Here is a 26,024-nt window from a genome sequence, read left to right as displayed (position 1 = left end):
GTGACCTGGTTGCGTTCAAATTTTGAGTTCACTGAAATAAAATATTTGAGTTGACACAACAAAAGAGATTGGTTTAATGAAAAGAAACTCAAAATATAGTGTTAGGCCTATCTGAACCACATTAATTAGCCTAAGTTAATTTGACAAAAGATAAAAAGTTGTAATAACAAATCATGAAAATATATTTTTTTACAGTGAGGTGTCTAAATGTAAAATAATAATAGTGATAATAATAAAAATAGCCTGGTAAAACATCTGATCTAACCTTTCATATCCAGGTGGGAGAAATATTTGCTTTTTTGGGGGGTAAATATTGGTAAAAATTCTTTGATGACTCGATGGAAATGTATAATTGTTCCAATTCCAAAAAAAAAAAAAAAAATACACTGTAAAAAAAGTATTGTTGGTTTGACTTAAAGTAAGTTACCTGGTTAATTGCCTTGGTTGTATTTGAGTTAATACAACAACTGAGATTGGTTTAATAATAGCCTACATAGAAACTCAAAATATTGTGTTGTCTGAACCACATTAATTATTTAAGTTGATGTGACAATATAAAAAATTGTGATAAATCATGAAAATATACAGTTTTACAGTGTATTGTCTGGACCTCCACTGGGAAGGAAATATAGAGGGAACTTTAATCGAATAATAAACCCTTCACAGACTATAGTGGACAGAGAGGAGCCTGGTATATCAATATCCTACGAATTTATAAATAAGTAGATATTTGTTTAAATAGACCCATTTTCTGCCAAAATGCATAGTTAATAGTTGTTGCTACTGTAAAATCCTAATGGTGGTAAAAAAAACACACACATTAGCAATCACAATTTCATCTTTTCGATTTAAAATAATCTAGGCTGCATTATTTCCCACAATTGAAAACTCAAAGTGTTGTAGTGAGTAAGGTGTGAGAACAATAAGGCATATCGCATGTGCTGAGGAATGCTTGAGTGTTGGTGCGAGTGTCCAGCGATTGCTCGGGTGACCTGTCACTCACAGCGCGCGCATAAAAAAACTGAGGAAAAAAGAAAAAACATAGTTACAAGATGGCGACCAGCTACTGCCTGAAGACTGGAAAACAATAGAGACAGCGCAGCAGGGACGAGTTTATTCCCTCGCCGTCCGCTTTCTCGTGTCCGTGTCGAGCTCAACCGGACCACACGAGTCGGTTGTGTGTACTTCAAGACTTTTAACGCGCTTTTGAAAGAAAGTGAGTTTATAATGCTTTGTTCGAGGGCTAGTTAGCATTCAGGCTAAGCTACATCCGTAGCTGTAATGTAACTGTGAGGATCAGCTGTTAGCCGCGCTGCTACTTTAAAAGTTACTTTTACTACTAAAACTCGCTTGTAACTCTCCAAGTCGGTGTTTTATGGCTGAATGGATGTAACGTACACGGTTTAAAACATCATTTTCTAACCTTTCGTCGATGGGGTTTTATCTCAAGTGCGTCTTTTGTCAAACTTAAACTGTGAGGCGAAAAAAAACGTTTATTTTTAAGTTGTTTATTTTTTGTTGTTGCGCGATTTAACGACGTGTTATGAACAAACAAGCCTAAACGTGAGGTAAATATTATTGTAAAGGGTTTAAATAGAAACTCCTCAAACTAAAAGAGTCCTTTCAAACTTTCCTCTAAATTACATTCACGTCTAGCTGCTAAACAAATGCAACTTCTAAAATGAATAATTTATCAGTGTTTGTGAACTCTTTCATTCATAAAACCGCGGTTTTAATTTCATTCTGTCTTGTGTCAGGACTCTAGACTTGTTTATACTTCAGTAGTCGTGTAGTTAAAAGCAAACTTTACACGCGTTATTTCTGAATAAAAGCGCTCTCGTCTAAACTATGCGCCGAGTCTTTTGTTGTTTAAGGAGGCAGATAGTGAAGATAATGGAGTCAGTGGAGTGTGTTTTGTAAAGAGACTCTTGCGAACACGAACGGCACGATCAGTGTGAGAGTTGCTGCCAGTATCCAGACGCGTTGTGACGCGGATGATGGCGGATTATGTGGTGCCGCGGCACAACGCGGTGATGGAGCGGCTGCGGCGGCGCATCGAGCTCTTCCGCCGGCATCACACGGGCTGCGAGAGCCGCTACCAGAGCAACGCGGTGGAGCGGCAGGAGATGGAGCGGCAGCAGACCTTTGCGTTGCACCAGCGGTGCCTGCAGACCAAGGCCAAGCGGTCAAGCAAGCACCGGCAGCCCGCGGCAGCGAGCACGGAGCCCGCGGGGCACCGAGGCACCGGCGCCGGGGGAGGCGCGGAGGAGCCCGGGGAGCAGAGCAGGAACAACACGCTGATCGCGGTGAGTGTGTGTGTGTGTGGAAGGGCTTGTGATGTTCCTGTGGGTCACATGACTAGGTTCAAATCTCATATGTGACCCTGGACCACAAAACCATTCACATGTGTAATTTTTTTGAAACTGAGATTTATACATCACCTGAAAGCTGACTAAATGTGTTAGGATATGACAATATTTGGCTGAGATGCAACTATTGAAGATCTGGAATCTGAGGGTGCAAAAAAATGAAACATTGAGAAAATCGCCTTTAATGTTGTGCATTTATGTTCGCGATTGTGCTGCATCCACTCACAAAAATATGTTTCATATATTTACGGTAGGAAATTTACAAAATGGAACATTATCTTTACTTAATATCCTAATGATTTTTGACATAAAAGAAAAATCGATAATTTTGACCATTTTTTTTTACCACAAATAGTAGCTATGACCCACTAGCGGTCAGTCAAGCGGCCACTCAGTCTTACTTTTGAGCTTTAAATTAGACCAATCTCCGTTTCTATGTAACTGACTTAAACAGTGGTGAACTAACTAAAAAATGTGATGTCTAACTCGTAAGACTAGTCTTTGCAGTTTCTGCATCAGGTGCTTGAGTGAGTGCACGTGCTGGTCCCGGAGCATCTGCAGGTGTGTGTGTGTGTGTGTGGGCACTGGCCGAGGTCATGTGACCATGACAGGAGCACGCGCCCTGCACATGTCACATGATGAGCTCTGTGCACGGAGTGTGTGTGTGACACAGATGTTTTGAGAGATCAGTGAATGATCACCTCATGGCAGTGTTTGTTTGTTTTTCCACTTTCCAAACTCTTTCAAAGCATCCCGTTTCTAGAGTTCTGCTTTTGTGCAGATTCACTTTCAGTCCAGAAATAGTCTAGTGTGAATGTCATTGCATTAGATAAATGATATAATAAAAAATAGTAGTAAGGAAAAAATGCACAATACTCAACTCAAACAATCCTTTTGCGTTTATTTCTTGTCAAATGATTTTTAACAAATTCAACATGTTATTTAGCAGTTCTTGCAAAAAATAATAAAAATGATCTAATGCAGTTCTAAAATTAAAGTCGTCATGAAAGGGAAGTTGCGCTGGTCTTTTCTCCTCTATTGTGTCGTATATCGAGTGAAGCGCTTCAGGAACAAGAACACATGTGGGCGGGGCTTGATTGTGTCTGTGGGGAATTGATTGGATGGTTGTGGTTTGCTATTGGCTGATCTCATGTGAGTGACAGGTTATAGCCCCGCCCCGTCATCAGAGAAGAGAAGAGATGCTGCAAGAGGAACTGATTCTGAGTCGAGATTATTAACACAATAATGATGTGCACGGGTAAATCATTTAGAATAAACACTGCAATATTCCATAAAACATAAAAATCTCACAATTTTGACTATTTCTCAGAATTGCGTGTTATAAACTCGCAATTGCAAGAAATGAACTCGCAATTCTGACTTTTTCTCGCAATTGTGAGTTATAAAGTCCAATTCTAAGGAAAAAAAGACGTTTGTATCACGCAATTCTGAGAAAAACAGTCAGAATTGTGAGATGACAAAGCCTTATTTATCTTGTGTTCTGTGTGGGAAACGAGCTTCCATAGCTATCTGATCTCGCTGGCGGTTCAGCTGTCTTGCCCAGGGCGAGTCTCTTCAAACCGCCGCTCCATTATTACACCTGATCTGGGGTCAGTGGTGTTCTTTAAAATCACCATCATCTCAAAATTAACAATTCTAAATTATTTAAAAAACGTTGCAGTTTTTACAGGGCTCGACATTTACGGTTGTCATAAAACATTCCTGCACAAACACAAAATGACTACATTGTGGGAAATGATTGCGATGCTGATTGTGTTAAAAAAAAGGTTGCAGATCGTGTGTTTGGAGCAAAAACTGCTGGGTTTGGATCGATGGCCATTCGATCGGTGCATCGCTGCTATTGTTGTTTATATATTCTAAATATATGGACTTATAATGGAGTAGGGTTGCAAAGGGGCAGAAAGTTTCCGGTAAATTTCCATGGGAAGTTAAGCTGGGGAATTTTGGAAATATTCCATATTAGAAACTTTCCATGGGAATTATGGGAATTTAGGGGAACTAACTGGGAATCACGTGCCAAGCATGACGCGTCACCATGGAGATTGCGATGTCGGGATGTCTGTCAGCCATCACCGGCCCAACCCTAGTAAGAATACTAATGCAATGGCATGAACAGATACATAAATAGTAAGGCTAGCTAAACAACTGGAATGATCTTGAAAACATATTGCAGGAGGCAGAGAAAAACACCCACATGAGGTAGCTAGCATCTGCCTTATGTGGTAAATAAAGTTATGCTAGCTTATTTAACATCTAACTTATCAGCATTGCTACTAGATGAATACATTTGTATGTGATATTTGCAATTTAAACATTTAATAAATATATTTCCCCATAATATCATCAAAACTTACTTCACTTTGTTTAGTCCACAGGCTCAAATGTGTGCCTTCAATAGTCTTGTGCTTGGGCTTCTGTACAGTGATGGAGGCATGCACAGTGTCCGTAGGGGGTGTGGTCTCAATAGCCATGCAGTAAGCAGTGTTCTATGTGCATGTGATTGAGGAATGGCATGGAGACTCAAGTGTATTTGAATGGCATCTGTTTGTTTTAGTCAAGATTATGCTAAAATATACTTTCCTCAACTATATTTAAGTTCCCTATGAAGAGCCAACCCTCTACTTTGAAAATTCCCACTTTATTCCCATAAATTCCTGTTAATTCCCTTAAATTCCCATTAATTCCCATGGAAAGTTTCCATCTTTGAAAATTCCCAGAATTTTGCAACCCTATAATGGAGCTGTACGATTATCTTTAAAAGATTGTGATCTTGATTCAAACACACACTCAATCTTATTCCTAAATGACAGCGATTCGGCTCTTATGTCTATTAAACCTTTAATCACAGGAACGTTCAGATCTGTGTTCTGATCCAGAGAGCCGTCGTCATGTGTAGATATGAAACCGCTTCACAAACAGTCTTTTCAACCGCGAGTTACGACACTTTCTACAATCCGATACATTCTGGATGGACCGTATCAGGGGGTTCCCCTCTTCCCAGATAACATCACAGGAGGAAAGAGAAGGCAAATGGCATTTCCACTTCACGCTGACTTTATAGCGCCCATTGTGTTGAGAATGCAGACAGTGTGTGCGCACATCTAACACAATAACATGTTAAATAGTGCTAGAAGTAGAAGGGTTTGTGTTCTGGTGGCTGAAATAAACCCATTGAGCCACGAGGATTCATTTCATTAACCGTTCGTTTGACTCGTGTCAGTGATACACAGACTGGACCCATAAAACGAGCTCTTGTTGTTCATGACGTATCTGAACATCTGACCTCATGAACATGAAGCAGGGATGGTCTAGTGACTGATGAGTCCGCTCTTCCCCGCTCCGTCTAGAGGTGATCATTCACTCGCTCGTTGTGGTTTTCTGTGGGAGTGTTTCTACATGCTCAGGTTTAGTCACTCTGAGGCTGTGGCGATCTTGCCAAACCTCATGTGTGTGTTTCTTGCTCATATGAGCACAATAGGTTACAGGAACCGCTCTGTGAATGTGAATCTCAAGAGTGGGAAATCTTGATTCTTATAGATCAGCCTTTTAACTCTAGATTTTTTTAGTCATATAGGAGAGTAATAGTGGTTTATCCACAAATGAAAACGTATATTCATTCCCCATTTGTCATCCAAACTACATCAGATCTGGTGGGCCGCAGCGCAGATGTGTGTGTTTGATGTGCAGAGCCAATGCTGTTTGTTCTTCAAGCTCATTTGAGCTTACGCAAGTACGATTGAGCTGCCGTTGACCATATTTGATGTGCTCTATGTATGTGCTTCTATCAATATTTATATATTAAATAAATAAAGGTCTGTTCATCATATAAAGCGATCGTTTATCTTCAGGAGACTGATTAAACAGCTCAACTCATATGGATTACTTTTTTGATGTCTTTATGAACTTTTTGAAGCATCAAAGTTTTGGATGAATGGACTGGTTTCATAAAAAAAAAAAAAAAATCTTTATCTAATAGGTCTTATGGGTTTGGAATGACACAAGGGTGAGTTAAATGATGGCAGTATTTTAATTTTTGGGTGAAACTATCATTTTAAGGCTGTTGACGTGACCCGCTATAGGCTAGTGCCAGCAGTGCGACATATTACTTCACGTCCAGAACCAGCGGGTCGTGACCCAAAGGTGGGTTTAGACCGTTTTGAGTGTGTGGTCAAAGAAACGACAACATAAAAACATAATTCGAGATGTTTTTCTGATGCGAGACATGTATTGTGAACGGCGTTTGTGAAAGCTGTTGATTCTTCTGTCACGCAGAAGCTCCTCATATGAGCCGCTCCCAGTATAAGAGGCTTTCCCTGCCATTAAAGCTTGGATACACGCCTATGTCTACGTCTCCTTCAATTAATAATAATGTCTAGTTCTGTGGCTGGGATATACGTAAACCTACTAACATCAGTCGCCGTGATTTCTGGAGTGACTTATCGCGAGAGGAAATAAATGACGTTTTAGTCGCGTAACATCGGTTAATGGAAACGCCATTTCGCAATCGTTTTTTATCGACATTTAGAAAATATCGCAATAGTTTTGTGCAAAGTCTGTTATAGAAACGCAGCTACTGTTAAAGGGATACTCCACTTTTTTTGGAAATAGGCTCATTTTACAACTCCCCCAGAGTTAAACTGTTGAGTTTGACCGTTTTTGAATCCATTCAGCCGATCTCCGGTTCTGGCGGTACCACTTTTAGCATAGCTTAGCATACATCATTGGAGTTGACAAGACCATTAGCAGTTCTCAAAAAAAAATGACCAAAGAGTTTTGATATTTTTCCTATTTAAAACTTGACTCTTCTGTAGTTACATCGTGCACTAAGACCGACGGGAAATGTAAAGTTGCGATTTTCTAGGCTGATATGGCTAGGAACTATACTCTCATTCCTGCGTAATAATCAAGAAACTTCACTGCCGTACCATGAGAGCAGCAGGCGTAATGATATGACGCAGCGCCTGAAAATAGGCCACCTTCCGTCAACACAACGGAACTATTTTCAGGCGCTGCGTCATATCATTACGTATAGTTCCTAGCCATATCAGCCTAGAAAATCCCAACTTTACATTTTCCGTCGGTCTTAGTGCACGATGTAACTACAGAAGAGGCAAGTTTTAAATAGGAAAAATATCGAAACTCTTTGGTCATTGTTTTTTTTAGAAATGCTAATGGTCTTGTCCACTTCAATGATCTATGCTAAGCTATGCTAAAAGTGGTACCGCCAGAACCGGAGATCGGCTGAATGGATTCAAAAACGGTAAAACTCAACAGTTTAACTCTGGGGGAGTTGTAAAATGAGCCTATTTCCAAAAAAAGTGGAGTATCCCTTTAACTGAGACTGTAACGGTATTGTAATATGTACTCTAAAATCATGTTCGCGTAGTTGATACCGATAACCAATAATTCTTTAAATTTGAAAGCTGATAACCGATATATTGGCCGATAAATCTTAATCCTTTTTTTTTTTTTTTTTTTTTTTTAAAGAAAGAGAGCCTGATTACAAAAACAAGTCTCACCATTAAAATCCATGTCCCAAGCAAACTATTATATATATTGTGTATAAAATAATAATAATATATATACTCACACTTGAAGTGATTCCACTCATATCTCAAGCAACTCAAACCCATCATGTTGACCAGTGCGCATCTGAAGAGTCTCAGCTGAAGGACATAATACATGATCAGCTTTAATATATCGGCCAAATTTTCCGATAACATATTAAAAATGAACATATATCGGCCGATACCGATATGGTGGCCGGTATATCGTGCATCCCTACTAAATTATTAAATGTGATTAATCGGACATTGATTTAATTATCCACATCCCTAGCCAGAGTCATATAGTGCCTCGAGAGTGGGCTTGGGCTAGTGAACCACTACCCAGAACACTCTTATTCTCTTCACACGATCTGGCTATAAATGCAGCCGTGTGTGGCTGTACGGTGTGTGTTATGCGGAGGTCAGGAAGGGTTTTATTCTCCGGCCTCCAGGTTCTGCTCGCGTCAGACGAGTGTCGAGCTTGTTTGGCATGAAGGCTGTATAAGTTATCATGGCAGCAGTTCTGGGACGGCCGTGCTGATGGGATCGGTGTTTAGGATGACTCAGGTCTGCTCACACACACCCTTCCCCCTGCTCACACACACCACTGACTCACTATTGTTCCCCAAGGCCTCTGGACAGCTGTGTGTGTGCTTCTCCAGCACACCGGACCCTCGCCCTCGAGCACCACGGTTCGTGCTCTTACAGCCTGGTGCTCACGTGCCTTTCCTCGGCCCACTTAAGTCGTAGAGTTTTCACTTTTTTGAGTGAAATATTCCTATAACTTACTCATGTTGTTAGGAACATTTGACTATATATGATTTATTTATTTTTTTAGAGATGCACCGATATGAAAATTTTGGCCGATAACCGATAATTCTTTATTTATGAAAGCTGATAACCGATATATTGGCCGATAAATTTGATTACACATTTGTATATCATTTTTCAGAGCCTGATTACAAAAACAACAGTCTCACCATTGTCCCAAACACATTATATATCATGTTCTCATTATAGTTGTATGTAGCCGATATGACTTGCGTTGCACTGAACCGTACTTTCCTTTTTTTTTAATGATTCCAATCTTATTTCAAGCAGCTCAAACCCATCATGTTGATCAGTGCGCATCTGAAGAGTCTCAGCTGAAGGACATAATACATACTTTAATATATCAGCCAAATTTTATTATTGGGCCGATAACATTAAAAATGAACATAAATCGGCCGATATCGTGCATCCCTAGACTTTTTCCTTCAGTTGAACACAAGACGCACTTTCCATACAACGGGTAAAAGGTAAATTGCACGAATTACCATGGAAGAAAGAAAATCACATCATTTGTAACCGTGCGAGGGCGAAGTGTTGACAGCGTCTTCATTTTCTTTTCTTTTTTTGGTCACCCACCCCAACTGCAGATGTCTTGATGTAGCTTCTCACAGATGGGCTGCTGTTTTTAACAAGCAAGTGTTAATAAAGTGAATCTCAATCATAAGGCTTTGTGGCGAACTGTAGTGCATCTAGATGTTCCCCTTCCCCACAGTATAACTCAACATAACTCCCTGTTCAGCACTGGCCTTTCACAGCTTCTGTTTTCCTCAAGTTTTCTTCTTTTTTTAAAATATATTATCAGATATTTAATAATTTTCTACATTGTTTAGAAAATTCAATGACCTCCAGCTGTCCGAATTCTGTCATTAAACGGGTGTAAAGCTAAGAAAGCGTACTTCCAGTTAGTGCTGCTTTGTCTTGGCAAAGCGCACTAATAAATAAACAGCTGGTTTGAATTGCACTTGCAGATTTTTGGCTGCTCTCAAACCATTAAAGCACTAATTACTACCTTTTGGAAAGGATGTTAAACTCTTGTTGGACTTTGCCCCTTGTTTGTGAAGTAGCTGTAACCGCAAAGAGTGTGGTGACCCGAGTCAGTGCTGTAATATTGATCTCGGTGCTCAAACGCCCTCGGGCCAGAACCGAGCGCTGGGGGGGGTTGTTCATTGTGCGAGGCAGAGCATCAAAGGCGAGCCGCGTCTGAGCCGCGCATGGGCAGGAATTCGGCACACTCCCGCGGGCCGAGCGCTGGCTCTTTTGTTGTGGGATCTGCACTCACACACATGGTAATTAGACTCAAGCTTGCGGGGGAGGCTTGAAGACCGAGGGAAAGTAAGCGCACGAGAGATTAAGAAACGCATGTTGGCAGAAAATTGCTTTGGGAAGAGTTTTAGCATGTTTAAAAGGACGTTTCGTGGGTGTGGCGCCCAGCGAGGTCGTCTCAGAAGCGACTAGCCGAGACCAGTTTTACAGGTTCAGAAACTGGGGGGTGCGGGGGTGTGTGTGTGTGTGTGTGTGTGACATCAGACGGCCAGCACCGATCCGCACCGCTCACGTCTGTTCCAACGGGTTAAATGTGTTCAGACCTCATTCTGTTCCTATCCAACGGTGCACACTTTTAACCCACGTTTTTGCCTTTTTCAGTTTCACCTGTGTTAATGTCAGCTGCACACATTTAGGCACAGGTGTGTATTTCATTGGAATTAATAAATCTATTTTACACTAGTAACACACAATAGTTCCTCTCAGGACCTTCAGGACAAAAATCTCCCCATTGAAACCCATTAAAACTGCAATTTTTAATCCCTGAGCCGTTTAACTATAAAATGATGCAATCTTAGTTAATAGGCTTTAAAGCTGTTGGCAAGTCTTCAAAATTAAAATTTTACTTTTTTTCTTTTTTTTTCCCAGTTGGAGCCATTTTCTCAGGTTTGGCCTATAAAGCAAAAACTCTCTTTATTCCTGTTTTCTGCTTATGCATATTATAGAGCCAATTGGATAAAGTGTGTGTGTGTGTGTGTTGGTGTGGATGTCAGAGGGGTGTTTGTGGGGGTGAGGGGAAAAAATCGATTCATATATGAATATTGCTTCTATCTTCTACATATTGCATCGATTCACAAATTTAAAAAATCGATTCTCTAAAGCATTACACCTCTTTAACTTTGCAGTACTACTTAAAGTTTCTTAAAGGGGTGGTATAATGCCCTTTTCACAAGATGTAAAATAAGTCTCTGATGTCCCCAGAGTGTGTTTGTGAAGTTTTAGCTCAAATACCCCACAGATATTTTTATATAGCATGTTAAAGTTGTCACTTTTAGAGGGTGAGCAAAAACACACCGTTTTGTGTCTGTCCCTTTAAATGCAAATGAGCTGCTGCTCCCGGCACAGGGGGCGGAGCTTCAAGAGCTCCTGTCCTGAACTTCGAAAACGTTTAGCCTTTTATGTTCAAACCGGAGTCAGACAAAGATGGAGAGACTCAAGAAGAGGTGACATGTAGAATGGTTAGTTGATGAATTTATGTTGCTGATGTGGAGTTAACGATCTTCTAGTCATTGATTAGCATATTCTGTCATGATAATCTATAAATCACGTTCCCGGGGGCGGGGTTTATGTAAATTTTAGGGTTAGTGATGTCGCCTGTAAAAGCAAATTTGCTTTTCTTTGAACTTTGAGCGTTGTAACTTTCCAGATGTTTATGCTCAAACAGCAACATTACACACTAACTAAAGCTAGAAAAGTGAAATCATAATCAACCCCCCCTTTAAAGTTATTGAGGTTAATCACAATAAGCCGTGAACAAGGACTGAAGGCGGTGCTCGCGCGGACGGACACACAGATGAAGCAAATGAAAGACTGAAATCTTTGAGCCCTATATTAAAAATCTATTCATATATGAATCGCGATTCTATCTTCTACCGAATTGTATCAATTCATAAATTTAAAAAATCTATTTTCTAAAGTGTTACACTTCTTTAACTTCGTAGTACTAAACGTTTCTTACAGTTATTCACAATAAGGCAGCACATGTCTCTCACATGCGATCGCACATTCATTACCCTTTCACAGATACACACACGGTTATGTCAAAGTGCACATTATGTGGAGTATTCAGTGTAAACAGAGTCTGTATGTCCTACGCGAACGAAAACAAATGGGAGGAATTCGGATGTGTAACAGTATATTAGATCGGTGCATTCAGTCTTAAAGGGACAGCAGCCTCATAAACTGTGGCCTTCACTTTCACTAACATTAATAAAAACACACTGCTTTTGACTGAATCACTTTTTTATCTTTAATATGAATCAATTTATATTTAATTCGTACAGGGAAGACTTTTTAATTTTACATTTGATTATTAAATTTCGGTAGTATTTCTTACTACATGTTAAATAAACCTATTCTACTGTACCTGAAAAACTTTATTTAATTTGTATATATATTTTTTTTCTATTGTATTTGTCCTATTGTTTGTAATTTGCTTCTTTGCTCCTATTTTTGTATTGATTGTACATTATGATTGCAGTCAGCTTAAAGGACATTAGTTATATAATATTGGGTTGACTAAAATGGGAAGAAAAACTAAATAAATTTCCAGGTTCACATGTAATTCAGTAGGATTGTTCTTCTAGAGCTATTAAACGGTCTACCGCAGTCACATAAGAAAAGCAACACAAAACACTAAACTACAATCAAAAAGCACATATCGAATCGAAATTTGATTCAAAATCGAGAATTGTTTTTAAATTGAATCGTGACCTCAAGAATCGCTTCGAATCGTGAGGTACCAAAAGATTACCACCCCTACTTGGTACCATCCAGTCTTAAGTATTGAAAAACACACTTTGACATATAATGCAAGTTATATAATATTGATTTACAAAGATTTTTTTTTTTTAATCTGGAGGATAAAGTTATATAAATTAAGTTAAAGTTTAGGAAAAAGTTCAAGATTGTACTCTGAACTCAACCAATACAGCACACGGGCGTCTCAGTGTTACGAGCATGATTCATTCCCAACCGTCTGCTTGTTTAAGTGAACTGTTGTGAAACGAGTTTTTAATTATCATTAATGTACGTCGTAGAACAGCAGCATTCTTTGTCCACGTGAAATTTGACCTTTTAGTTAGAAAAATTGCACGTCATCTTTTAAAAGCGAGATGTTGCATATTTATGAAACGGTACTTAAAAAGTGCTTGAATTATTGAAAGACAATATGATATTAGTGTTTAATTGTGTTGATAAAATAATCTTTTCACACAAAATCAATGCTGTAACTCGTCTGATATGGATATTTATATGAACAATATCACACTCATAGCCATGCAAAATGCCTTTATCCAAGTATATGATACATCTTTCATTCTTCAGGTCAATCATATGTTCATGGGTGAAAAAAATCAGTTTTTGAATAAGAATAATGATATCTTTGTCATAGTTCCCTTTCAATGTTTAAAGTAATCAGTCATTGCTTGTGTTGCACTATATTTGTACCATTTTGCTTTATTAGTTTATTTTTGTTTATCTCTTTGTTTGTTTTTTTTTATTTGAAAGATAATAATGATATTGTTTGATAAGTGATATCTCTGATTGTAGTCCTTGAAAACCAAAAAGTAGTCCTTAAAGTCTTTGAATTTCATTTTACAGTGTCTGTACGAACCCTTAATTGTGATTTAACGATTGAACTCTTTTTGTTTGTCACTTACAGTGCACGCCTAACACATTATTATTTTTAACTTTAAATCATATATGATGTAATTATAACTAAACGGGTCCATATTTAAACATGAATGCTGTGAAAATAAATATTGATATTGCATGAAATCTAATGCATGATTTGTTCTGTCTTCTGTGTGCAGTTACAGGAGACGGTGAAGAGGAAGTTGGAGAGCGCTGGTTCGCCTCTCGCCCGTGAACCGGTCAACGGCTTCAGCGACGGCTACCCGCCCAAGAAGAAGAGCTGTGTTGAGGACACACTCGGGGCTCGTAACGGGGTCTCGAACGGCACAGTGCCTCCTCTCTCACCAATGGACACTAAACATAATGTGATGGCCAATGGGAACCACAGAGCGGAGCACAACGAAGCCGGCATCGCCGATAGTGGTGCGTCTCGCGGCTCGGACTCAGATTTCCGCTTGCTAAAAGAGATGAAGCAGGAGCCGGTGGACGATATATTACCCTGCATTCTCCCCTCAGGGGGGACAACCGGGAGCAACAGCCTTTTCCCCGACCTCAACCTGGACGACCAGGACTGGAGTGAGATCATGGAGGAGTTTAATCGCTCCGTACCCTACGAGGACATACAAGAGCTCTTCAGCGTCAGTTTCGGTGACCGCAAAGACCCGGAGCTCACGTCCGGTGCAGCTCAGAGCTTAATCCCACCGGATCTAGCCAACGTAAAGACTGAGTTCTCCCCCGCGTTCGACCAGGAGTCCTGCAACGGTTCCCCTCAGGTGAGACCCACCTCATCTGGACCTCCACTTCACACCAGCTCTCCTGTGTCGGCTCCGGCCACATCGCCTGTGCAACAGCCCACCAGACAAATCCCAAACCACATGCTCCCCGTCCCGCCTAAAGACCTGTCCCCCGCGCAGCAGCTCCAACAGTTAGCGGCACGCGAACAGCAGAGAGCCATATTACAGAGCCAGCAACACGTGGTTCAGAAGCCTCCGCCGCCAACGCAACAAAAACCACAGTCGCAAACGCCGAAATTCCACCCGCAACCAAACCACTCAACATCATGGCCCCAAAATCCCCCCAACCAAAGTCAGATGAGTGGGACGTTTAGGCTCGAGAAGCCGACGAGTCCTTCTCTGTACCCGCAAGACTTCCCGAACCCCAAGGCCATGCTCATGCCGAACAAGGGCTCTCCTAAAGCGGGCGCTCCGGCCGGCTACATGCAGCCCATGCTCAGCCACGCGCCCAACCCCGCGGCCCAGGCGGCCATGTTGGACTACAGCAACACTAAACCCCTGTCCCATTACGAGGCGGTGGCGTCCGGGGCTCCCCGGGGTCCTGCGACCGCACAGAGCCAGAGCAAGCAGAGCCAGGCCATCCTGAACCTGATGCGGCACCAGCAGATGCAGAAGCCGAGGCCAGCCGGCATGAGCTTCAGGCCAGCACACCTACAGCACGCTCCGGTGAGACCCCTTTAACACCTCAACCTAGTTTAGCTCACACAAACACGAGTCTACCCTTGTGTCGTTCCTAACCCAAACGCTCTGTAACGGTAAGACCCACTGAAGGCCTCACATCTGTAGCATCTTACCTGGGGTTTTAAAGAGATCGTTCACACAAACATGAAACTCTTCCGTTTACCTTCTTCCTCGTGTCGTTCCAAACCTTCAGATTTAAAATTTCCTGACGATTTACTTGCTCCCACGTTATCTAAGATGTTCTTGTGTTTCTTTCTTCAGTGGAAAAGAAATGAAGGTTTTTGAGGAAAGCACTCCAGGATGTTTCTCCATATAGTGTCTTCAATGGGGTCCAACGGGTCGAAGGTCCAGATGTGAGTTTCAGTGCAGCTTCAGAGTCTCGACACGATCCAGCCGAGGAATAAGAGTCTGATCTAGACAAACCAGCCGACATTTATAACAAAATACACATTTATATACTTTAATCCACTAATGCTGGTCTTGCACTCGCTGTGATGCGACACACATTACGCGATCAGGCTGAAAGGTCAAGCGTGTTCCGGTTTATAAATGAAGGGAAGGGCGAAAAACTCTCAATTTCTCCTCCAACTTCTGACATCGTTGTTTTACTTTTTATTTTATACATTTTTGTAAATAGCGTTTGACTTAGTCTTTGCAGGTTGGCTCTGTAAACACTGGGTCTGTTCTTACACCTACGTCACGCTTGACCTTTCACCCTGATCACGTAATGTGTGTCGCATCACAGCGAGTGCAAGACCAGCATTAGTGGATAAAAGTATATAAATGTGTATTGTGTTATAAATGTCGGCTGGTTTGTCTAGATCAGACTCTTATTCCTCGGCTGGATCGTGTCGAGACTTTGAAGCTGCACTGAAACTCACATCTGGACCTTCGACCCGTTGGACCCCATTGAAGTCACTATATGGAGAAACATCCTGGAGTGTGTTCCTCAAAAACCTTCATTTCTTTTCCACTGAAGAAAGAAACACAAGAACATCTTGGATGGCATGGAGGAGGTGAGGAAATTTTAAATCTGAAGTGAACAAATCTTTTAAGATGTTGTTTATAATGAAGCCTGAGAGATTTCTGTCCCTTCAAGTCTAGGTAACTTAGAAGATTAAAAAAGGTCATAAAGGCATTCAAGCAGTTTAATCCAAATCTTCTGAAGAGATGTGAGGAACGGATTTCATTTAGGCTTTTATTTACATCTAAATCAATGCGCTCTATGTATGTTTATATGTGAATAAATTACTAATTTAAATCTATTCAAGATATAAACCAACTATATCTCTTCACAAGACCTTGATTGACATCGGCCTGATTTCACAGACAGGGTTTAGATTAAAGATGCAGTGTGTGATATTTAGGAGGATCTGTTGACCGAATGCAATATCATAAACATAACTATGTGTTCAGTGGTGTATAAAGAGCTTACATAATGAAGCGTTATGTGTTTATTAGCTTAGAACGAGGCATTTCTCTCTACACACACCGCGGGTCCGCTTACACACACACGTTTCTACGGTGGCCCTGAGCGGACACATGCGTTTCGTCACTGTTGTTCTTCATGATGAGAAGCTGCTGAAGTCAGCGAATAAAACACTGACACACTGATGAACAAGCAACAATAATACTCGCAGTAACACTTTTTTACTGAATAAAAAAATCCATGAAGAAAATCATCAGGGAACGTAAACGATGGGGAACTAATCCTTTAAATAGTGGTAGCATGTGTCAATTAATGTTCTTTAATTTAATAAGTTATTTTAGTTTTTGGGGAAGAAAATGCAGTTTATTGTCCAAATGATGAAATCATTTTTAATATAAAAATTATGTACACAGACTTTTCACAATGTATTTAGAGGAGGCATAAATGCAATCCAGTAATGACCCTAACTTTAGAAATACTAAACACACAAAAGTATCATATTTCATTCACTGGTTTATTTAAAAATACTTCTGACAAATCTCAATATGTATTTTTAACTACATGTTGACTTAAGATTCAGTGTTTAGTTATTAACTCTTTCCCCACCGGCAGCATTCTTGATCATTTTCACACAACTTTCATGCCCCCCAGAATATGTTGTTGTACGAGTATCTGAACGTGCAATATATAAAAAGAAACAATAGAGCCTCTGCTTTTAAACATTTTATTCAAGCTGCATGCATTCTTTTTTATTTATTTTTAATCAACACTTGAATGTGGGTAAGTTTCATTAAAAAAGCAACATTTTGAACAAAAAGCTGAGAAAATCGCATTTTTGTCAAAGACTACGTCTAGATGGGATTGAGCTCTGATCATAAACGCAGATGTAGTCGATCGAGTCCATCAACACCTCAACGCTTCAGTCGTTTCCTCTTCATGTTCAACATTTCATTCAGTAACATTAGGCAGTTCAGTGTTCGATGATCACGTTATTTTAGCAGTGCTTCTCTCGCTTGTTTCTGCTTCTTCTCCTGTGTTTTGATCCGGAGATCCAGTCCTCTTTCAGAAGGCGTGTAACAGCGCCCCCTACCGTACAACAGTGCTGTAGATTGCTGGGAAAGTTGTTACGCGTGTGCTTCTGCTGCGGTGCGCGTACAGCACGTGTGGCGTGAGATTCATGTCAGATCTGCCGGCGTTCACAGAAAGGGCTCTTCTGTTTGCCAGATCTCGGTCACGTGTGTGATCGTGTCAGAGCTTGTTCCTGCCTTTCATCTGCTTTTGCTGAGACTCACGTCACTGTGCTAGAAATGCCCCATCATGATTCGCAATAATGAGTGGTTACTAATCACTGAAACTCACGTGTTCAAGCAGAGTAGGTCAAATGTTATTGTTTGGTCCTAGTGTTATAAATCCATGCAAAATGATTGTGAATATTCAGAGTGACGCGTACAAATGTCTGAATGTCTTTGCAATACAATAACTTGTTGTTATTACAGTCTTTCTGCATAGCCACAGTGGAAATGAGGCGCTCAGATTAGACAGTGTGAAAGTGTAAAAGTGAAAGAAAGGAGAGTTGTTCAGGGATGTCCTTGACAATCCAGTCACTCACACCCAGCCCGTCTTGTGCTGGGAGAAGAACAACTATTTCTCTTAATTAATGACATTTCCAAGCGTAGTATTGCTTTACAGTGCACTTGAAGTGGATGCTACATTTATTCCCTCAGTCAAAGACCTGGAAACACACACTAAAGCCCTTTATGAGCCGAATAGCTGGTGGACACTCCTCATCCGCTAACCTTGGAGATAACTGTGGCAGAAGGGAGTGTCTGAGGGATAAATATAACTCCCCTCAGCGCAGACGTAGCTGATTATAACTACAAATAAGACGTTTTGTAAGATACTTCATCCATATAATTGCTGTACAGAGAGGAAAAAGAAAGTGAACGCGGATGTTCGAATGAATTAAAGATGCAAATACAAATCTGGATGTGCTTTGTGTGAATGATAACGCAAGCTCACTGTTGAATCAGTAGCACAATGAAACAGAACACACTAAGGTTAATCGGAAACTCAATTGACGTCGCAGGGAGTTTGATTGACAGGCGATCTGACCAATCATAATCCGACATTTTTGTCCGTCAAAGCAGTCAGGAGAGCTAGTAGACTAATGTTGGAGGATTTGAACTTGAGAAACGGTGTCCTGACGTCACGGTTATAACAGCATTCCTTCTGATGTTCAGTCATGTTTATCTGATGCTGTAATGAACTAGAAGGAAGAGATGATCGGTTCACGAGACGCTTTAACTGAGCGATCTGTCAGACACATTAAACAGCCGCAAAACGGTATTTATTGTTTACATTTGTTTAAAAAATGACCAAATTTGAAAGTTGAGACTTTGTTTCATATCAGAAATAATCTGGTCTGTCCTGTGTCAGTGTGTGTTTCACTGCGTGAGAACATGGTGTGTGTGAGAGAGAGAGGCGTGGCTTGTCGGACATAGCAACAGTAACTAAAGGGGGCGGGGCTTTGCGAAAGTCAATTTAGACATCTGTCTTAAAGTCTTCATGAAAGGGAAGTTGTGCTGGTCTTTTCTCCTCTGTTGTGTCGTATATCGAGTGAAACGCTTCAGGAACAAGAACACATGTGGGCGGGGCTTGATTGTGTCTGTGGGGAATTGATTGGATGGTTGTGGTTTGCTATTGGCTGATCTCATGTGAGTGACAGGTTATAGCCCCGCCCTCATCATCAGAGAAGAGAAGAGATGCTGCAAGTCGAGTCGAGATTACCAGGAACATGAGTTTAAAACAATAATGTCAGGGCTCGACATTAAGCCTTTATTTATGTGCTTTAATTTATTCTGAAGCAATATTCGTATCACTCAGCTTTGACACATTTTAAATCTGCATATTTTTGATACTTTACTTTAACTTTAACCCCCGCCACCCGAACCCGCCACAAATCTTTTTATATATATATGCCTGATCAAATTTAACAATTTAAAATGAAAGATGAATGAGGTAAATTAGAATAATAAGACACTAGGGTTGTTACAAATCAAATTAAATAAATTACAACTGCATTAAATAATGTTATGAGATTGTTTTGAGTTATTTTTTTAATATACAAATAAGAAATGTTGGAAAGAATGATACTTTTAAACATGTAACACTAAACCGCCAGTAGGAGGCGGCAGACGCCCGTTTTAATGAGCGAGTCATTGAGTCATTTATTCAAACGATTCGTTCAAACGGCTGATTCGTTCAGGAATGAGACATTGTTTGTGAATGGGTCATTGAATCTTTGACTCTACCGAATCATTCAGTGCTTTGAACGAATCGCTAATGAAACGCGGTTGAGTGTTGCTGTGAGATGCGCTGTGATCTTTGTTTGATTTTGTTCTATTTCAGCAGCGAAAATAGTTCCTGTCAATATTGCAACTAAAATGTAATGTAAACTTAATATTAATTACTTGTTTGTTGAACTGTCATATGTTTTGTATGTCGAGCCCTGGATGTGATTCTATGGGGACTTTATCGTGCATGAGTCTTAAAGAAACTAAATCGTAGCAATTTTGACTGTCTTTAGCAAAACGACAGTGCATAATATAATAGAAATGTGTAGAGAGGGTATATTGTCCTAGCCTCGTGAGACCATCCTGATCTCGCGAGCTTTCAAGGTTTCACTCGCAGATCAGTCTGGATACTTTCCGTTAAAGAAAATTTGGGAGCAGTTCACCAAACGAACGTCCAATCAGCGTTGGCTTTGAGGCGGGTTGAGGTGTGACGCAACGAGAAGCGCGTCAGTTCAGTCTAAAGAACATGTCGGCTTCAGCGGATGAAACTAGCATCAGCGTGGCTATCGAGCAAGTTTTATCGGAATTGCAGAGTATTTCTTCACTGAAAGAAGAGCAAAACACTGCTCTGGAGGCTTTTCTCAGAGGAAAAGATACGCTCTGTTAGTACGTCATATGCTTCGTTGATCTGATTGGTTGATTTGGCCCGTCTATCACCAACATAGGCCAATCAGCTAACCAGTATTTTCTCCCCTTACCAAAACTACTTCAACGGAAGGTTTCCAGATGGATATGCGGAGCAAATCCATCTGGCGGAGTCAGGTTAATATTGTCCAGCTCGTGTGTGTGTGTGTGTGTGTGTGTGTGTGTGTCTGGTTCTCATGCGCCCCGGGCTTGATCAGTGTGTCTGGGTCAGGCAGCTGGTTGCTAAGGAGCAGAGAGCAGACAGCCACACACACACACACACACACACACACACACACACACACACACACACACACACACACACTGTGGTGGGGGCTGAGACGAGTCAACAGAGAAAAGGACAGACAGAGAGAGAGGGAGAGAGAGGACGACACAAAGCCGTCTTTCATGCGTTTCACATCAGCCCCTCCTTCAGCGCTTGGGTTTAAATATAGACCATTAACCCCGTTTGCCTTTACTTTCTCTACACACACCAACTCTTACTCTACACACCAACTCTTACTCTACACACCAACTCTTACTCTACACACACCAACTCTTACTCTACACACACCAACTCTTACTCTACACACACCAACTCTTACTCTACACACACCAACTCTTACTCTACACACACCAACTCTTACTCTACACACACCAACTCTTACTCTACACACATCTACACACACCAACTCTTACTCTACACACACCAACTCTTACTCTACACACACCTACACACACCAACTCTTACTCTACACACACCTACTCTTACTCTACACACACCTACTCTTACTCTACACACACACACCAACTCTTACTCTACACACACCTACTCTTACTCTACACACACCTACTCTTACTCTACACACACCAACTCTTACTCTACACACACCAACACACACCAACTCTTACTCTACACACACCAACTCTTACTCTACACACCAACTCTTACTCTTACTCTACACACACACCAACTCTTACTCTACACACACCTACTCTTACTCTACACACACCTACTCTTACTCTACACACACCAACTCTTACTCTACACCATAGGTTCTCAAAGTGCGGCCCGCGGGCCAATGGCGGCCCGCCGAAACATTTCTGGCGGCCCGCGATAACATCTGTAAAACTGTTAAAACTATTGCTTTGAAAAAATGAATATCTCCGTTTAGTGGTGTTTAGCGGCATCCATAGGCATAAGCGGTAATTACATGGTCCGACCGACCGATCGCACTTGACCTCACTCCCAAGGCCACCAGGAACAGTGGTTGTCTACACAGGAATAGGAATCGTGGCCAACCGAAACCAGCACCACAAATCCCATTGCAATTTAAAAGGGTATGTTGACCAAGTAATCAATATTCAATGTGACTTAATAATAATCTTAACAATGTCAAGCTTATTAATAGCCGTGTTTCCATTACCTTTCAAAATGTTCGCGGGCGCGAACACTTGCATTTTCCTATCAACAGTGGAAACAACTTAAACTAGTCTATCATTTCTGGTCATACAGAAAATAATAATGCATTATTCGCAACTACTTTTATTTGTGTAAACTCATAACAAGAAAACGTGCTTTTGTAAAATAAAATAAAACAATCAGTAGCCTAGGCTACTACGCGCTTTCATGATCTCCGTGAACTGGAGCGCGAGAACTGAAACAAAATATAGCCTATGTAGGCTAAAGCTTAAAATGTGCACTTTTAAACAAACAAACTCGAATCGAAAGCAAATACCTGATTATGTAATCCGTATGAAAGGTGGATTTCTCTCTAAAAGCGCATCTGCTTAACAGCGGAGATGGAGATATGTTTTTAGCCGACACTTAGAAAACAATAGTTTATTAATAAACAATTAAAATGCCTCGCTGTTTTTTCAGACGCATTTATTATCATTAGCCTATAACTCACCTATAAATCAGGCTAGATCAGACACGTACAGGCTATATGGCTCTTCTCATTCATCACTGCGGGAAAAATATAAATTCCAGGTTCTAATTTGGCCTTAGAAAACCAGTAAAATCGACATGTTTTCCATATTAATTTGTGAATATTTAAAAAAGTATTTTAGTGAATATTTTAAAGACAGCTTTCAAAAAGTCATTTAAAGAAAAATCTGAAAAAGTCTGTCGATATTTACTTTTTTTGCGCAGCAGTTGGTGAAGCCAGTTCAAATTAAAATTTTGTTCAACTTTGCGTTTTAAAAAGACAACAACTGTTCATTTTTCGTTTTTCAGTTACGGGTTAAAAAAGATAGATAATAATATGCAAATCTGCAATAATGGAAACGCGACTGACAAGCAATGATAGAAATGAATGATGATGATGACTTGTTTGGTAAGCTTCTATTTTAAAAGTTTATTTCTCTCCCCCCCAAAATTTTCACAAGTTTTGCCAGGTTTAGCCTCAGTTATGAATTAAAATGTGTTTATTGCAACTAATGTAAACTGTAGAGATGCAACCTGGTCATTAAAATAATTTCAAATGGGATTTTCTTTTCAGTTTTTTTTTCTTCGTTTTCTCCCCCGTCACTTTGGCGGCCCTCAGTTCAATGTTGGGTTCCTAAATTGGCCCTCACCTATCAAAACTTTGAGAACCCCTGCTCTACACACACCAACTCTTACTCTACACACCAACTCTTACTCTACACACACCAACTCTTACTCTACACACACACCAACTCTTACTCTACACACACCAACTCTTACTCTACACACCAACTCTTACTCTACACACACCAACTCTTACTCTACACACACCAACTCTGACTCTACACACACCTACTCTTACTCTACACACACCAACTCTTACTCTTACTCTACACACACCAACTCTTACTCTTACTCTACACACACCAACTCTTACTCTTACTCTACACACACCAACTCTTACTCTTACTCTACACACACCAACTCTTACTCTTACTCTACACACACCAACTCTTACTCTACACACACCTACTCTTACTCTACACACACCTACTCTTACTCTACACACACCAACTCTTACTCTTACTCTACACACACCAACTCTTACTCTTACTCTACACACACCAACTCTTACTCTACACACACCAACTCTTACTCTTACTCTACACACACCAACTCTTACTCTACACACACCAACTCTTACTCTTACTCTACACACACCAGCTCTTACTCTTACTCTACACACACCAACTCTTACTCTACACACACCAACTCTGACTCTACACACACCTACTCTTACTCTACACACACCAACTCTTACTCTTACTCCACACACACCAACTCTTACTCTTACTCTACACACACCAACTCTTACTCTTACTCTACACACACCAACTCTTACTCTTACTCTACACACACCAACTCTTACTCTTACTCTACACACACCAACTCTTACTCTTACTCTACACACACCAACTCTTACTCTACACACACACCAACTCTTACTCTTACTCCACACACACCAACTCTTACTCTTACTCCACACACACCAACTCTTACTCTTACTCCACACACACCAACTCTTACTCTTACTCTACACACACCTACTCTTACTCTACACACACCAACTCTTACTCTTACTCCACACACACCAACTCTTACTCTTACTCTACACACACCAACTCTTACTCTTACTCTACACACACCAACTCTTACTCTTACTCTACACACACCAACTCTTACTCTTACTCTACACACACCAACTCTTACTCTTACTCTACACACACCAACTCTTACTCTTACTCTACACACACCAACTCTTACTCTTACTCTACACACACCAACTCTTACTCTTTCTCTACACACACCAACTCTTACTCTTACTCTACACACACCAACTCTTACTCTTACTCTACACACACCAACTCTTACTCTTACTCTACACACACCAACTCTTACTCTTACTCTACACACACCAACTCTTACTCTTACTCTACACACACCAACTCTTACTCTTACTCTACACACACCAACTCTTACTCTTTCTCTTCACACACCAACTCTTACTTTCTCTACACACACCAACTCTTACTTTCTCTACACACACCAACTCTTACTCACACACACACTTAGAGTAAGAGTTGGTGTGTGTAGTGTTGTGAAAGGGGCGTCTGCCAGCGCTGGCATCTCTCATTTATTTTTAAACCATCTTCGGACTTGTTAGTGTGTGTTCTGCTGTCCGGCGCTGAGGAAGCGCTTTGGGTCGGAGAGGAGGTGTGCTGTTCAGATGCTTGAGTTTAAAAGTGAATTTCAAAGAGGTTTGAAACATGAGCTGGTGTGGATTGCATTAATTACGGGGAGTCTCTCGAAACCTCCCAGGAATGTGTCCTAGTAATGGAGGAGCAGGGAATACGACGTGCACCTACAGCCTAGTTTCAGTGTTCATATCTCCCACTCAAGTCTCATTCTTGTTAGTGGTGTATGCCCATCAACTGTTACCAGTGGGGTCATTTTCTTGTGTGCAAGACATTAACAAAATATGTTAAATGTTCTTTGGTTGTGTGTAAAAATGTTTTTAATATTATTTACATCACATACAAAGTGTGCCCTCTACTGGCCATTATCCTTTTATGCTCTACGGATTGTAAAGGGAGAAAGAGCTTTTCCTGTAAATTTTTTTTATCATTTTGCCTGTTATTAATGCATATAAATGCATCCATTTTGGCACAGATGTGTATTTTTATTGGAATTGTACTTTTTTTTTTTTTTTTTTTTTTTTTTTTATATAAATCTGTTTTGCATTAGTAACACACAATAGTTTCTCTCAGGACCTTCAGGACAAAAATCTCCCCATTGAAACTGCAATTTTTAATCCCACTTTAACTTTAAAATGATGCAATCTTACTTAGTAGGCTTTAAATCTGCTGGCAAAGCTTCAAAATTTAAATGTGTACTTTTTAAAATAATTTTTCAGATGGAGCCATTTTCTCAGGTTTGGCCTATAAAGCAAAAACTCGCTTCATATTATAGAGCTAATTGGATCAATTTTGCAGCTGTAATTGTGTGTTGGTGTGGATGTCAGAGTGTGGTTTGTATGTGTGTAATAAAAACAATTGTGTGTGTGTGTGTGTGTGTGTAATATTTGAGAGAGAAACTCCACTGCGAATCACAGATCCAAACACAGTGAGTTTTGCTGCATCTAGTGGGGAAGATCTGGTACTGCGCCCAAACACACTCTCTCTGAAAGCTCATTTGTGGAACACGACTTATGACTTTGATTTTCTAGCAGTTTTAGAGGTCAACATAATTTCATTATTTTATATTATATATATTTATATTATATTATCTTAAACCTCTATAACTTTCTTTTTGGTTTCACTTTTACTTCAACAATAATCTACCATGGGTCTTCTTTAAAATGAGTCCAACCTTAAGTCTGAGCTCCCAAGCTGCACATTTGTATGGATCTATGTGTAACTTTTTTTTTTAAATTGACGCACAAGTGTTAATATCAGACCCAAACGGTCTCTGAGGCACTTGTCGAAGTCTTGGACCCAATCCCGCTCTGGTCTCAGGTCGAACTCTGGGTTTTAGACCCAAGTGGACCTTTAACTGCTTTACATTTGCTTACCGGGCGCATTACAGAAAGTTAATCAAAACTTCACTTAATGAAAAGCACCACTTACTTTGTTTCTCCATTTTAAGCTCAGTTATTTCTATTATCTGAGTTTTTCCGTTTTACTTCACAGAGGCTGTTGGTTGCTTGGTA

At 40.4% G+C, this 26,024-nt stretch overlaps 1 protein-coding gene across 2 annotated transcripts in view; it reads left to right on the top strand.

Annotated features, from left to right (window-relative positions):
- The first annotated feature begins 1,021 nt into the window (after positions 1–1,021).
- The window catches only part of maml1 (mastermind-like transcriptional coactivator 1), a 38,485-nt gene continuing 13,482 nt past the window's right edge, over positions 1,022–26,024 (top strand). For both annotated transcript variants that reach the window (XM_056268940.1, XM_056268939.1), the window contains exons 1-2: positions 1,022–2,306; positions 13,624–14,904. In XM_056268940.1, the coding sequence (XP_056124915.1) occupies positions 1,995–2,306; positions 13,624–14,904 (1,593 nt within the window). In that variant the 5' untranslated portion in view covers positions 1,022–1,994. The remainder of the gene's footprint in view (positions 2,307–13,623; positions 14,905–26,024) is intronic.

This window comes from Rhinichthys klamathensis, unplaced genomic scaffold (genome assembly GCF_029890125.1).
Source record: "Rhinichthys klamathensis goyatoka isolate OS25496 unplaced genomic scaffold, OSU_Roscu_1.1 h1tg000278l_1, whole genome shotgun sequence".
NCBI classification, from domain to species: Eukaryota; Metazoa; Chordata; class Actinopteri; order Cypriniformes; family Leuciscidae; genus Rhinichthys; species Rhinichthys klamathensis.
This window is presented reverse-complemented; position numbering and strand designations above follow the sequence as displayed.